The 16,401-nt window shown below is 41.3% G+C and overlaps 1 protein-coding gene across 2 annotated transcripts in view; it reads right to left on the bottom strand.

Moving 5' to 3' along the window:
• Positions 1–16,401, bottom strand: part of LOC112219555 (cadherin-4) — a 342,114-nt gene that overhangs the window by 53,469 nt on the left and 272,244 nt on the right. For both annotated transcript variants that reach the window (XM_024380897.1, XM_024380906.1), the window contains exon 6: positions 4,038–4,193. In XM_024380897.1, the coding sequence (XP_024236665.1) occupies positions 4,038–4,193 (156 nt within the window). The remainder of the gene's footprint in view (positions 1–4,037; positions 4,194–16,401) is intronic.

The following is a 16,401-nucleotide window of genomic DNA, read 5'->3' as shown; positions in this document are numbered from 1 at the left end:
TACATTACTAGCTATAGCATATAGCTAGCTAGATTACATTGAACCTAGTTGGTTAGCTTTAGCTACCTGCAGATTCATGCATGGTACATGGTAGTACTGTATGGGTTGGGATTATGGTTCATTGTTTAGATAAAAGACTAAACAAAAGACTCCACTATACAAGTAACCATTTCACTGTACCATTTACACCTTCTACATCCTGTGCATGTGACAAACAAACTTTGATTTGATTTAATATATTATGTGTAATGTGAAGAACAACATGACCTACACCAAAGTCAGATTAGGATATGGGCCAAGGTCTAGATCAAATGTATTTTACTACTACTTTCACCACTTTTAGTATCGAAAGCTTTGGTAGTTTACTACACTACCTTACTCACTCTGTTTAGCACAAGGCCTCACATGTGAATCCTTAAAGAGATTGGGTGGGGCTAAGGCTTAAGCATGTGTGAACGATGCTGAATGGGTGTAGACAAAGAAGAGCTCTCCAGTAGGTGTACCAAAAACATTCATGAGGCATTTTATCAAAAGTGGGGTTACAAATTTAGCAACTTTCAAAGCAGAATTAACTTCCAATTGTTTCTCCACTGCAGTTTATCACATACCATTTTCTATCTCTGAGTCTCTACTTTAACAAAATGTTGCCAAATATCACCGAATCAAAGTGGTGGGTCACATATAAAGTTATCTACACCAACCATGAGCAGTAAAAACCAAGAGCAGAGAAGGGTCTTCACAGGTAACTCATAAATTGAAAGTCTAGTGCTATCTCTGTCTTACCGGTTGGGTGACTAACACCTGGCTCCTCTGAGGCTCTAACACCGAGCTCCTCCCAGGATCTAACACCAGGCTCTAACACCAGGGTCTAACACCAGGCTCCTCTTAGGCTCAAACAAAAAGCTCCTCTCAGGCCCTAATACCAAGCTCCCCTCAGGCTGTAATACCAAGCTCCCCTCAGGCTGTAATACAAGGCTCCTCTCAGGCTTTAATAACGAGCCCCTGTCAGGCTCTAACACCAAGCTCCTGTCAGGCTCTAACACCAAGCTCCAACATCAGGCTCCACTCAGGCTCAGGCTTGTTTACAGTTGCCAGTCCAGTTCACTAGGCCTTAACAAGCACTCAATGACCTGACTGACTTATTGATCCCTCCCGTGCCAAGAGGTGTAGGAGCATGTGTACTAACATCCACCAGCTCGCAAAGAGACCTGACACCACTGGGCTGGCCTGACCAGGTTACACCTTCACTCCCACCTCCACCAGATGGCAGGCTCTGGAAAAGAGACTGATACTGTAGGAGGACTGACAAGCAGGACCTCATCTGGAAATAAATGGACCAGCAGGAACTGCCAGATGGATGAGTCAGGCCAAAGAGAGAGGACTGCCAAGAGCAGGGAGGTCCATGGACTTGGAGTTCGCTGCAAATCTCTTGTATGGAAAATTGTGTGTTTTAAGTGTATGTAATACAAATCAATCAGACACTCAGGCCTGTAGAATAATAGTGAAGACATCACAACTATGACATAACACAGATGGAATCATGTAGCAACCAAAAAAGTGTTAGACAAAACAATGTTTTATATTTTAGAATCTTCATAGTACCTTTTGCCTTGATGACAGCTATGCACAATCTTGGCATTCTCTCAACCAGCTTAATAAGGTACAGTCGTCACCTGGAATGCTTTTCCAACAGTCTTGAAAGAGTTCATACATATGTTGAGCACTTCCTTCACTCATCCCAACTCATCCCAAACCATCTCAATTGGGTTGAGGTCGGGTGATTGTGGAGGCCAGGTCATCTGATGCACAACTCCATCACTCTCCTTCTTGGTCAAATAACCCTTACATAGCCTGGAGGTGTGTTTTTGGTCATTGTCCTGTTGAAAAACAAATGATAGTAACACTAAGCGCAAACCAGATTGAATGGCGTATCGCTGCAAAATGCTGTAGTAGCCATGCTGGTTAAGTGTGCCTTAATTTCTAAATAAATCACAGACAGTGTCACCAGCAAAGCACCCCACACCATCACACCTCCTCCTCCATGCTTCACGGTGGGAACCACGCATGAGGAGATCATCCGTTCACCTACTCTGAGTCTCACAAAGACACAGCGGTTGGAACCAAAAATCTCAAATTTGGACTCATCACACCAAATGACAGATTTCCACTGGTCTAATGTCCATTGTTCATGTTTCTTGTCCGAAGCAAGTCTCTTCTTATTATTGGTGTCCTTTAGTTGTGGTTTCTTTGCAGAGAGAAACCCCTGATTCACACAATCTCCTCTGAACAGTTGATATTGAGATGTGTCTGTTACATGAACTCTGTGAAGCATTTATTTGGGCTGCGATGGTAGGCCGTCATTGTAAATAAGAATTTGTTCTTAACTGACTTGCCTAGTTAAATAAAGGTCAAACAAAATTACATTTAAAAAAGGTGCAGTTAATTGCCGATTTCTGTGGCTGGTAACTCTAATGAACTTATCCTGTGCAGTCTTCCTTTCCTGTGGTGGTCCTCATGAGAGCCAGTTTCATCATAGCGCTTGGTGGTTTTTGCGACTGCACTTGAAGAAACTTTAAAAGTTGAGTGACCTTGATGTCTTAAAGTAATGATGGACTGTTGTTTCTCTTTGCTTCTGTATACCACACCTACCTTGTAACAACACAACTGATTGGCTCAAACGCATTAAGAAGGAAAGAAATTCCACAAATTAACTTTTAACAAGGCACAACCTTTAATTGAAATGCATTGCAGGTGACTTCTACTCATGAAGCTGGTTGAGAGAACGCCAAGAGTGTGCAAAGCTGTCATCAAGGGAAAGGGTGGTACTTTGAAGAATTTCAAATATAAAATATATTTTGATTTGTTTAACACTTTTTTGGTTACTACATGATTCTATATGTGTCATTTCATAGTTGTGATGTCTTCACTATTATGTTGCAATGAAGAAAATAATAAAAAATCAGTAAAGCCCTGGAATGAGCAGGTGTGTCCAAACTTTTGACTGGTACTGTATATATATGTGTGTATATATATGGGGAGGGTCATGTTTCATACACACGCACAGGCAAAGATTTTTAGCTGGCAGGTAGGCAGACATTGGAATAAGTTTCTAAGTGACAAAGTGGGGGCTTTGCATAGGCACGTTTATTCTGAGACTGGAAAAAAATGCCAGGAATGTAAAATAACATTATTTCCAAACTAAAAATAATGGTTCTGTTCTGAAACAGTATGCTGTAGATCCCTTTTGTTCGAGGTTCTGATTCTGTTCCTCTAAAAATGTAGTTATTTTCCAGTTTTCGTTTCTATTTCCTGGTTTCAACCCCTGGTTTGTTATGTCTGTCTGGCCTATGCTACGTCTCCCATTCTTTGGCGGTGCATTTTTGTATGTAAAGCCAATATCTGTGATATTTGAAATAAATATTTAATCTAATCTAAGGAAATATCTAATGTTGTGAGCATGTCTGAAATGTGTACAGTAAGAGGCAGATGTATGCTAAATGTAAGGCTGTCAAAGGAGAGGAGGCAGTGTGCAGCTACAGAGTTCGTGGGGCACATGTTCCAGTCTGATGGGGGTTAACAGCCAGCTGTAGACAAAGAAAGGGTTGCTCCTGCTGTCATGAGATTCCTAAACACAACACCAACGCAACACCCAGAACATTGCCTGTTCATTAGCAGTTAAAGACACACTCCTCTCCAAACCGTCTCTCTCTCTGCTGAAAAACCTCCTTCAAGCCTAATTGACAGCTTGAATGGCTGCAGAAATCTGTGCTTTGTCAAGGCAATCTTTCTTTCTTTCATTTCACACTTTTATCATAACTCAGAAAGGACAGTCTGGCATAAACAAGACAGTGTTGCTAAAGCATACAAAAGGCTGTACTCAGAATCTGAGGCTTCACTCAGTCTCACTGTGTTAGTGTGACAGAATTACAACAGCCATCCTGCACAGACAGACGGACGGACAGATAGACACCCAGACAAACAGATAGACAGACACACAACAGATGTGTGGAGCGACCGTATCACGCACTGTAACTCACATGGTAGGAGGCCCTCTCCTCTCTGTCCAGGGGTCTGGTGACAAACATCTTGCCGTGCACAGGGTCGATGTTGTACACGTCAATGGGAGGCTGGTCCGCCCCTGCTCCAGTGATGCTGTAGCGTATCCCTTTCTCCAGGTCCTGGTCCGAGCGGATCTGACAGAGGGAGATATAAACACGATGACATGTTGTATGAGACTCAAAGCATGGCTCAGAAGTGGTAGAGGGAAATAGTGATGTGCGGGTTGACTCATAACCCACAGTCCCAGCAGTTATATCGGCAGGGAGGTCATGAAATATTGTGTGGATGAAGGTTAGGTGGATGGCAGGCGGGCTGAATAAAGAGAAAACAATGCATAAAAAATCTATAAATCTATCATTCTTGTGTAATTCATATCTATAGGCTACATTGAGGTTTTTCTTTCATTATTTTTATCTGGCATTAGGCAATAGGTACAAAAAAGCTTTAGGGCAAGTGTCAAACTACTGTCACGGATGTCCGAGTGTCTGCGGGTTTTTCGCTCTATCCTTGTACTTGATTGATGAATTAAGGCCACTAATTAGTAAGGAACTTCCCTCACCTGGTTGTCTAGGTTTTAATTGAAAGGGAAAACCAAAAACATGCAGACACACGGCCCTCCGTGGAAAGGGTTTGAAACACCTGCTTTAGTGCATGACTGTAGCCTAGACACGCCAAATGCACGCCAATCTCCAAATGCTTTAAGGAACTTCAGTGGAAAAAGTTAACTTCAATCCACTGAGTTAAAAAGGACAATGTCAGAGTCAGGGGAGTCATGCAGTCAAAAAGTTTGGACACACCTACTCAGTTTTTGTTGTTGTAATTTTTACTATTTTCTACATTGTAGAATAATAGTGAAGACATCACAACTATGAAATAACACATATGGAATCATGTAGCAACCAAATCAAAATATATTTTATATTTGAAATTCTTCAAAGTACCACCATTTGCCTTGGTGACAGCTTTGCACACTCTTGGCATTCTCTCAACCAGCTTCATGAGTAGAAGTCACCTGGAATTCATTTAAATTAAAACGTGTGCCTTGTTAAAGGTTAATTTGTGGAATTTCTTTCCTTCTTAATGCGTTTGAGCCAATCAGTTGTGTTGTTACAAGGTAGGTGTGGTATACAGAAGATAGCCCGATTTGGTAAAAGACCAAGTACATATTATGGCAAGAACAGCTCAAATAAGCAAAGAGAAACAACAGTCCATCATTACTTTAAGACAATTCAATCAACTTTTAAAGTTTCTTCAAGTGCAGTCGCAAAAACCACCAAGCGCTATGATGAAACTGGCTCTCATGAGGACCACCAAAGGAAAGGAAGACTGCACAGGATAAGTTAATTAGAGTTACCAGCCACAGAAATCGGCAATTAGCCCTATTTTGTAAAAGACCAAAAAGTCAATATTATGCAAGAACAGCTCAAATAAGCAAAGAGTAATAACAGTCCATCATTACTTTAAGACATGAAGGTGAGTCAAAGCGGAACATTTCAAGAACTTTGAAAGCTTCTGTCATGACGTTGGCCTGTTGGGGGAGGTTTATTAACCCCATAAATACCTTTCCCCTTTTCCCTCTCTACTTCATAGAGTTGACTCTTGTAAAGTCTTTGTAGCATAGAGAGTCTGGTAACAACGAAAGGTGGGAAACGGAACCATATTTTGGTAATCCAACCAGTTGAAAATATGCGTTGGTACTTAATGAATATGATCTCAGATCAGTTGTTGTCTGAGACATTACTACTAATGACAGGATGATAAACTTTATCTTGGAAAGTCGACACATTCTAGTTACCAGATTCACATGGAATTGTTGTGCAATTTAAATGTTTAAATATGAAACTATTTGTGAAAAGATTAAATGTAATTTTAGCTTCTTAAATGAGAGAACGGTTTGTCATAGAGCAACTCTGCTCACTCAGAGGCTCCACCCAAGTGAACAGACTTTGGTTGTAAACTATGAAACATGCCATTCTTTCACCACTATATCAACCCGTTTACGAAAATTCAACTTTCTGTTCTAAGGACGTGAGGACAACGGTCTTACGATAAAAGGGCTCAGATAATAAATACGGAATTAGCATCAATGTGTTCAATGTGACGATCGACACTCCGAAAGGATGAATTTCAACTATATCAGCCAGAATATAGCACAAGCTTAAAAGTATGGCAACTTGGTATGAACTTCGAACTCTTATTCACTAAAGAAGTGATACCTCTGCTTTAGCAACAGCAGCTGTAAACGTGGGCTAGGAGAGGACGGACAGAGTATCCATTCTACCACCCTCCAGTTCACCACTAGACATTCTTCACAGGACAAGAGATCCATGGTAGGCAACCCAGCCGTCTATCTACGACCAATCTACCGAAGCGCAGCTCAGAGTAAATATTTATTGCATTTTCCTTTCTCAAATGGGCGGTTATTTAGAATGCATAAGATACTGTATTTACGATAGCATAGCTGCCTACGGCCCGATAGACACACAATCTTTTTGTTCCTCAGTCTTCCCGCTCTTTCATTGAAAACCCAACCCCCTTTCTTTGTGTAACCAGCCATCTGCGAGGGACATTTTCCATTATGACATAATTTGTAATCAATGTATGATCCATTCTGTGTAGATGTAATTCTGTGTGATTATATAGGTATTTAGGAAATAAATAATTAATCCAAATGTTGTATTGCTGATTCAACTTGTTAGCCAGGGTTTGTGAAGATAACCAAGAATTTACAACTTTCAGATGAGACTGAATAAAGTGACGATTAAATATTGACTGCTATTGATTTAAAAGATTACTGGGTGGTTAAGAGTTCATTCGGAAGATAACAGCTCTATAAACATTATTTCGTGGTGCCCTGACTTTCTTGTTAATTACATTTACCTGATTAGCTTAATCAGATAATATTAATTACAGAGAAATGATTTTATAGAATAGCAAGTCATATCACTTAATCCAGCATAGCCAAAGACACATCACTTCTTTAAGTGCAGTCGCAAAAACCATCAAGCGCTATGATGAAACTGGCTCTCATGAGGACTGCCACAGGAAAGGAAGACCCAAAGTTACCTGTGCTGCAGGGGATAAGTTCATTAGAGTTAACTGCACCTCAGATTGCAGCCCAAATAAATGCTTCACAGAGTTCAAGTAACAGACACATCTCAACATCAACTGTTCAGTGGAGACTGTATGAATCAGGCCTTCATGGTCGAATTGCTACAAAGAAACCACTGCTAAAGGACACCAATAAGAAGAAGAGACTTGCTTGGGCCAAGAAACTCAAGCAATGGACATTAGACCAGTGGAAATCTGTCTTTTGTTCCAAAGAGTCCAAATTTGAGATTTTTGGTTCCAAATGCCGTGTCTTTGTGAGACGAAGAGTAGGTGAACGGATGATCTACGCATGTGTGGTTGTTTAACACTTTTTTGGTTACTACATGATTCCATATGTGTTATTTCATAGTTTAGAGGTATTCACTATTATTCTACAATGTAGAAAATTGTCAAATTAAAGAAAAACCCTTGAATGAGTAAATGTGTCCAAACTTTTGACTGGTATTGTATGTGAGGATGGCTGGGAGGTGGTCCATAGCGGGGTCATGCCCCCATCCAGACATTGTGCATTTTTCAAACACCTGAAACAGCTTTTTCCTGCAAGCTAGAGCCATAACTATTATGCTTAATTTTATGTATAAAATACTATATTTTTCTGCATATCTAAGCATACCTATTGAGCTGTCTGTACCCTCCTGACTGGTGGAACTTTTTTCAATTAGGGATAGGCGTCCCGTTAAAGAGATAGTTGTAAATCATGCAGCGCCATGTGTCATGATCGCACATTTTAGAGAAACAACAAATGCCAGTACATATAAGTGTCTTATATCGTCTAAAAGTTTAAATTCTTGTTAATATAACTGCACTTTCCACTTTACAGTAGCTATTACTGCGAAAAAATGCAATGCTATTGTTTTAGGAGAACACCTAACAACAAAACACTTTTTTCACCACAATAGTTTGATAAATTCACCTCTGAAGGTCAAATGTGTACTTACATTCTGGAATTTTGCTCTGATTTATCATCCAAAGGGTCCCAGAGACAACATGAAGTGCCATTTGGTTAGATCAAATCCTTTTTCATATCCTAAAAAAGTCCACATAGCATGCACGATCGATTTTGTATTTCCAAGGGAATGTTCAAAGCTAACACTAAACATTGTTTCAACCAGTCAAATCATGTTCGTATTTATTCCTCAGAGATCATAGAATGTAATCAGACTTCACTATATCATTAGGGGTGTAGTAGATCCTATAGGACACCAAATTTGGTCAAGAGCGATGCCTTCATGGCACGCCGATAATGCGGGCGCTCTTCACTTGGTCGACTGTAACTTTGTCAAATAAGCACCAATCGGGGTCAAACAAAGCTAGCTAGATAGCCAGTGAGCTGGGCTTTACGGGAGTATCGGGAAACCTGCTAACCTTGTGCGACAGCAAGCCTTTTCCTTTTGGAGAAAGATCATAAGAATATGGAGAGCTATGAAAACTAGGTGTTTTGCAAATGTTGAACTTATAATATGGCTACTAATACCGGAAATACTGGAAAAGCTAAATCAAAGTCCAAGTATACAGATTTGATGATATTCTTTCAGAAAAATGTAATGTGAATGTAAATGTCTCCTTCGCGATTTGCCCAAATGTACCTGGGTGACTTCACACTAAATGTCATGTAGTTTGCTCATACTTCAAGTTATCCATCTGAAACTTTGCAGTTTTCTTTGTATTTTCTTCTACCAGATATATTGTGTTATATTATCCGACATTCAATTCACATTTCCACAAACAAAGTCTTTACTATCAAATGGTACCAAGAATATGCATATCCTTGCTTCAGCGCTTGAGCTACAGGCAGTTAGATTTGGGTATGTCATTTTAGGTGAACATTGAAAGAAAAGGGGCTATCCCTAAGAATAACCTACATATGCTTCTCTGCATCTGCTAAAATCTGGGTAAAAGATTGAAAGTAATGTTGTATTCAGTACATTTAATTATTGCTTGCTTTTCTAATTTCTACCAACCTTGCCAGCAGGCACGTCAGGTAAGAAAGTTAAACAAGCTAGCTACTCTAACTTGATTGATAGCTGATCGCTAGTTATGAAGTTGGGAGATTGGGAACCTATCTGGGCTAGCCAAAGCTAACTTTAAAAAATTGCTAAGTGGCTAGTAGTATTACAGAGAAAAAACAAACAAATCTAATAGGGCATGTGCCCCTGTGCCCCCAATGGGCATGACGCCTCTGGTCAGAATTTAATTAATTAAGAGAAAAGCTGTTAAATTGAGAATTGAAAAGAGAAGGAAGGGCCAGAACAATAATGTTTGGGAAAGATTTGGGGAAGTGGTAAAAGAGGATGATAACAGTGCCGGCTATGCATACTACACTGCTGACTTGCCTCTGCAGCTAATGCAGGGTTGGTCCTGGTCGATCCCTCTGGATGGTACACCAGCTGCTGCAGGAAGTGATGTTGGAAGGCCATGTAGAGGGAATTCTTCCCTCTGGTCTAAGGAGATACCAATGCCCCAGAGCAGTGAAGGGGGCATTGCCCTGAGTAAGGTGCCATCTTTCGGATGGGACGTTAAATGGGTGTCCTGACTTTCCGGTGTCCTGTCTAAATTCCCAATCTGGCCACCTAATCATCCCCAGTTTCCTCCCCATAACTCTTCCCCAGGTCATCGCTGTAAAAGAGTACACTATATATGCGATAGTATGTGGACACCCCTACAAGTGGATTCGGCTATTTCAGCCACACCCATTGTTGAAAGATGTATAAAATCGAGCACACAGCCATGCAATCTACATAGACAAACATTTGCAGTAGAAATGGCCTTACTGAAAGCTCAGGGACTTTCAAGCCACATTTATTCAGCCTCCTGAGGTTAAAGAGACACTGTTGTGTCTTCTTCACCACACTGTCTGTGTGGGTGGATCATTTCCGTTTGTTAGTGATGTGTATGCTGAGGTACTTGAAGCTTTCTACCTTCTCCACTGCGCTTCTGTGGATAGGGGGGTGTTTGCTCTACTGTTTCTGGAAGTCCACGATCAGCTCCTTTCTTTTGTTGACATTGGATGAGAGGTTATTTTCCTCGCATCACACTCCCAGGGCCCTCACCTCCTCCCTGTAGACTGTCTCATCATTGTTGGTAATCAGCAAACTTGATGATTGCAATGGCGGTGTGCATGGCCATGCAGTCATGGGTGAACAGGAAGTACAGGAGGGGGCTGAGCATGCACCCTTGTGGGGCCCCAGTGTTGAGGATCAGTGAAGTGGAGGTGTTGTTTCCTACCTCACCTGAGGACGGCCAGTCAGGAAGTCCAGGACCCAGTTGCACAGGGCAGGGTTCAGACCCAGCGCCTCGAGCTTAATGATGAGCTTGGAGGGTACTAAGCTGTTCATTAAGCTATAGTCAATGAACAGCATTCTTACATAGGTATCCCTCTTGTCCAGATGGGATAGGGCAGTGTGCAGTCCAATGGCGATTGCATTGTCTGTGGATCTATTGGGGCGGTAAGCAAATTGAAGTGGGTCTAGGGTGACAGGTAAGGTAGAGGTGATGATCCTTGACTAGTCTCTCACAGCACTTCATGATGACAGAAGTGAGTGCTACAGGGCGAAAGTCATTTAGTTCAGTTACCTTTGCTTTCTTGGGTACAGGAACAATGGTGCCCCTCTTGAAGCATGTGGGGACAGCAGACTTGGACAGGGAAAGATTGAATATGTCCGTAAACACTCCAGCCAGCTGTTCTGCACATGCTCTGAGGAACTGGCTAGGGATCCCGTCTGGGCCGGCAGCCTTGCGAGGGTTAACACACTTAAAAGTCTTACTCATGTTGGCCATGGAGAAGGAGAGCCAACAGTGGTTAGTAGCGGGTTGCTTTGGTGGCACTGTGTTATCCTCAACGTGGGCGAAGAAGGTGTTTAGCTTGTCCGGAAGCTTGACGTTGGTATCCTGGTTTTCCCTTTGTAGTCTATGATTGTCTGCCACATACGTCTTGTGTCTGAGCCGTTGAATTGAGACTCCACTTTGTCTCTGTAGTGACGTTTTGCCTGTTTCATCGCCTTATGGAGGGAATAACTACACTGGTTGTATTCAGCCATATTCCCAGTCACCTTGCCATGGTTTAATGCGATGGTTCTTGCTTTCAGTTTTGCGCAAATGCTGCCATATATCCACTGTTTCTGGTTAGGCTAGGTTTTAATAGTCACAGTGGGTTCAATTATCTCCTATACACTTCCTGACAAACTCAGTCTCCGTATCAGTGTATTCGTCAATGTTATTCTCGGAGGCTACCCGGAACATATCCCAGTCCGCATGATCAAAACAATCTTGAAGCATGGATTCCGATTGTTCAGACCAGCGTTGAATAGTCCTTAGCACGGGTACTTCCTGTTTGAGTTTTCTGCCTACAGGAAGGGAGGAGCAAAATAGAGTAGTGATCAGATTGGCTGAAGGGAGGTCGGGGGAGGGCCTTGTAGCCATCCCGGAAGTTCGAGTAGCAGTGGTTAAGTGTTTTAGCAGCGCGAGTACTACAGTCAATGTGTTGATAGAACTTTGGTAGCGTTTTCCTCAAATTTGCTTTGTTAATATCCCCAGCTACAATAAATGTGGCCTCAGGATATGTGGTTTCCAGTTTGCATAACGTCCAGTGAAGTTCTTTGAGGGCCGTCGTGGTATCGGCTTGAGGGGGAATATACACGGCTGTAACTATATTCGAAGAGAATTCTCTTGGGAGGTGTTACGGTCTGCAATTGATTGTGAAGTATTCTAGGTCGGGTGAACGAAAGGACTTGAGTTCCTGTATGTTACCACAATCACAACATGAGTAGTTAATCATGAAACATACACCCCTCCCCTTCTTCCCGGAGAGATATTTATTCCTGCCTGCGCGATGAACTGAGAACCCAACTGGCTGTATGGACAGTATATCAAGAGAGAGCCATGAGAAAGCCATGTTTCCGTGAAATAGAGTATGTAACAATCCCTGATGTCTCTCTGGAAGGAAATCCTCACCCTGAGCTTGTCAACATTATTATCCAGAGACTGAACATTAGCAAGTAATATACTCTTAAGCGATGGGTGGAGTGCTCGCCTCCTGAGTCGGACTAGAAGTCCAGTCTGAATAACTCTTCTCTGCCAGCGGTGTTTTGGATCAGCCTCTGGAATCAGTTCAATTGCCCTGGGGGGTATGAACAAAGGATCTGATTCCGGAAAGTCGTATTCCAGGTCGTAATAATGGTGGTTTACCGTCACGCTGATATCCCAAACATTCTTCCCGGCTGTATGTAATAACACAAAAGAATTATGGGCTAATAATGTAAAAAATAACACATAAAACAACAAAATACTGCAAAGTTGCCTAGGAACTAGAAGCACAGCTGCCCTATCTGTCCGCACCATCTTATCAAGCCTAAGATCACCATGCGCAATGCCAAGCATCAGCTAGAGTAATGTTAAGCTCACCACCATAGGACTCACGCTTCACCACCTGGCAGTCCGACGGACAAATCTGTGTTTGGTGGATGCCAGAAGAACGCTACCTACAATGCATAGTATCAACTGTAAAGTTTGGTGGAGTAATGGTCTGGGGCTGTTTTTCTTGGTTCGGGCTAGGCCCCTTAGTTCCAGTGAAGGGAAATCTAATCTAAATACAATTACATTCTAGACAATTCTATGCTTCCAACTTTGTGGCAACAGTTTGGGGAAGGCCCTTTCCTGTTTCAGCATGACAATGCCCCCGTGCACAAAGAGGTCCATACATAAATGGTTTGTCGAGATCGGTGTGGAGGAACTTGACTGGCCTGCACAGAACCCTGATCTCAACCCCATCGAACACCTTTGGGATGAATTGGAACGCCGACTTCGAGCAAGGCCTAATTGCCCAACATCAATGTCTGACATCATTAATGCACTTGTGGCTAAATAGAAGCAAGTCCCCACAGCAATGTTTCAAGATCTAGTGGAAAGCCTTCCCAGAATGGTGGAGGCTGTTATAGCAGCAAATGGTGGACCAACTCCATTTAAATGCCCGTGATTTTGGAATGAGATGTTCGACGAGGAGGGGGTCCACATACTTTTGGTAATGTTGTGTATGTTCTCAGTCAATTTACCTGGTAAAATAAGGCTAAATAAATTAAATGTTATGTGCAATAATTGTGAGGTGCTCTATAAATTAGACAGTCAAAAGATTGGGACTTCAAATATGACACGTCAAGGGAACTGTACTGTGCAGATGGGTTAAATGGAATGGCAACTGAAATCTTAACACTGAATTTAGGCTTGGTCTATAACCTCTCACATATACTTATATAATATTAACTCCTGCAGAATTAAGCATTTCTTGCATAAAAATGCTACACAAAAGGAAATGTTTTACTCTAGATTAATAGTGGAAAAATATTATTTCTTTATTTCAGCAGTTAGTTTGTAAAGTTGCTATCTTTATCATCATCATAAAAGCTGCTAGTATTTCAATCACATAAAATGTGCATCCAAGCTGAACTGAAATCTTATCAGAACCATGTTGGGTTATATGCAAATGTCTTTGCATCGTAAGAGAAAAGATGAAAGAGAAAATGTTACTGATTTTAAAGCATTCATTCTACGAATGTATGACATTATTCATCTGAGCAAGGGTTTCTTTAGTCTTCTAGGGCAAATAATAGCCTACCAAAATGTTGGAAATTATAGGTAAAAACATATCTCTACAGTCTCTGATTGTACAGCACATTTTATATATTCAGGTTAAGATTGGGTGCGGGCCTTAGATTTTCACTTTATCACATATAGTTGGACGGTTATGTATGTGTTGTTAGCAATTGAGGGAGGACGAACAACAGCTGACCCACACATCACTAGAGGGCAATATATCCCTATGTTATTTTGTCTTATTAAAAGGTTTAGATTGAATGAGAGACCCAAGGCCCCAAGGTTGTGCATACAGATTCAAGTGAGTCACAATCTAAAACTGTCAGGAGCGCTTGACAGAGAATATGATGAAATATATGACACTAAAGAAGATGTACCATGAGGCATTGCTACATCTGCAGTTATTAGCCTAATACTACATTACAAAGAGAGGTAATTTGAGGACTGAGCTCAAAGGAAGGGTCACTAAATGAGTGCATGCTAAAGTGGTGAGCTTGTACAGAGAAATGTGCCTGCTTGTGTTAATGGGTTTTAACAGTGGAGTTTTAGCAGCAGTTGAGATGGTATATTAAAGATTAGGAAAACCATTTAATCTACTTTTAAGTGGTGAAAAGTGTTGAACATTTTCTCTAAATGTTCTAATGTTTCAGTGTTTTTTCGTCTAGAGAATCTTTTTTGTTTTCTCAAAGGGGATTGGACCATCTCCACGGTTATAAGTCGGGAGGACTAATCACACACTCAAATGGAAAAAAGGAAATCCCCTCTCTCCCTCCTATGCAATTTTCCTGGTCTGTGGGGCCGGAGATCATGCGTGAAAATGAAATTACTTCATCCGTCGACCGGCAACTGGATTTTGCATAAAACAATTCTGTTTGAACATGATACCCTTCTCTTAATTTCATACACATCCCTCCCACACTCACTCACTACCTGCCAGAGCAATCTCTTTTCCATGAGCTTCCACGGTCGTCTTTCCCATTTGCTCAATAATTTCAAACAGGAGACATAATGGCTAATTAAGAAGTGTTGTGTGCAATACTTCATCTTTCTGAGATCAGGTGTGGGTAGGAGGTCATTGTATCGAAGCCGTATAAATTAAAACACTCAGGCAGCTCTGATCAGTGTGACTGACTGACCGTAATCACTGTTCTGTGATGATTACTCTCTCTATCTAATCAGACTTATTCCCCTCCACCCACAGACCCACATCTTATTCACACTGACTGGGTATGTGGCTACGCAACCCTGGAATTTCAATCTCAAACTCTGAATTTGTTTCAGAGTGAGGATATGTAGGAGAACAGACAGCTCGCACATACTGCTTCGTTGAAATAATATCACCTCCATCAAGAGGCTCTATTTATCCTTCCCTATCCATACAAGTGAAATACCTGTATAACACACATTCTAGTTGCAGAAAAGTACAGAATTCTTTAACAGAGTGGGCATGGCTACATATTTCCCCCTGTGTACACATGAGGCAGCTCTGTAGGTACCCATGTCTGTGTGTACTGAAGTGTTTGACAGGTAAGGGTTTCACTCTGTGGGCTCTAACTCTTGGATCAAAAGGACTATTTCAGTTAAATAATTCAGAAGGCCACCATGTGAAAAATACACAAATAAAATTTCCACCTACCATGGATCCACATCCACAGATTCCACACCTAGGCGTGCAGTGCGCTCTCTTCATGGGAACATCAAAGTTACACTATGTGCCAATGAAATGTTGGTTTAATAGCACCAAGAGGATGGAAACTTTCACATGTAACGTGGCCTTTGCTTCTAGCTGCTTACAATTTCACTTTAAGGCCACCTGAGACTAGATGTCACGTGTCTCTTAACGACCACTTCATATCGATAAATTGAATAAATGAAGAGGCACAGAGTCCTGGGACTCCCCTGAGTGATGACTGCTCAGTTGAGTTGTTTGAATGGAGTGCTAATGATGAAATGTGGCTTTTCTATCCTTACCTCTTTCCCTCTGTCTCTCTTGCTCTCTTTCTCTCTCCCTCGGTTTATTCTTGTTAGGCATCCTAATAGGAGTAAAAATAGATGGGATAGACTAGAGGATGTAAAAGGACAGGTTGGTTCTATGTCTGCCAGAACAGACCAGACATCTGATAAGTGACCCATTTGTAGTTCTTTCAGAGGGATTTGTGAAACCTGTGGAGATATGAGGAATCAGATGAGAAATTAGTGTTCAGTTTAACTCTCCAGGGAGGGAGAGAGTGACAGAGGCACTAAAACACAGACAGAATCTAAATGAATACATTTCCATTTATTTAGCTCTGCAGTGTCTCTAATTAGTTCACTTTGTTTCAGTCTGTCCAATGCTCCATTTAATTGGTTCAACTGTTTCTGACTGTCCCTGTTTACACTGATAGGGACTAGTTAGATGTTCAGTTGATGTTAGTCATCTTATTTATTTCTATTTCAACATGGGATTTTTTTCCACCTCAAATTATTTCACAAGAAACCATAAATAAATCAATGAACAAAGATGGACAATATAAGCAGCTGTGAATATAGATTCAGTAATGGATGTACTTTCAAGATGGACTGCAGGAGATTTTTCCTCACAAAGGGCAGCAATGGTTTTAGGACATATCAGAAATGTACAGTAGGCAAATCAGTGGATTAACTTCT

This window comes from Oncorhynchus tshawytscha, linkage group LG02, assembly GCF_018296145.1.
Source record: "Oncorhynchus tshawytscha isolate Ot180627B linkage group LG02, Otsh_v2.0, whole genome shotgun sequence".
Lineage (NCBI taxonomy): Eukaryota > Metazoa > Chordata > Actinopteri > Salmoniformes > Salmonidae > Oncorhynchus > Oncorhynchus tshawytscha.
Note: the sequence above shows the minus strand (reverse complement) of the source record. Positions and strands in the feature narration are given on the sequence as shown.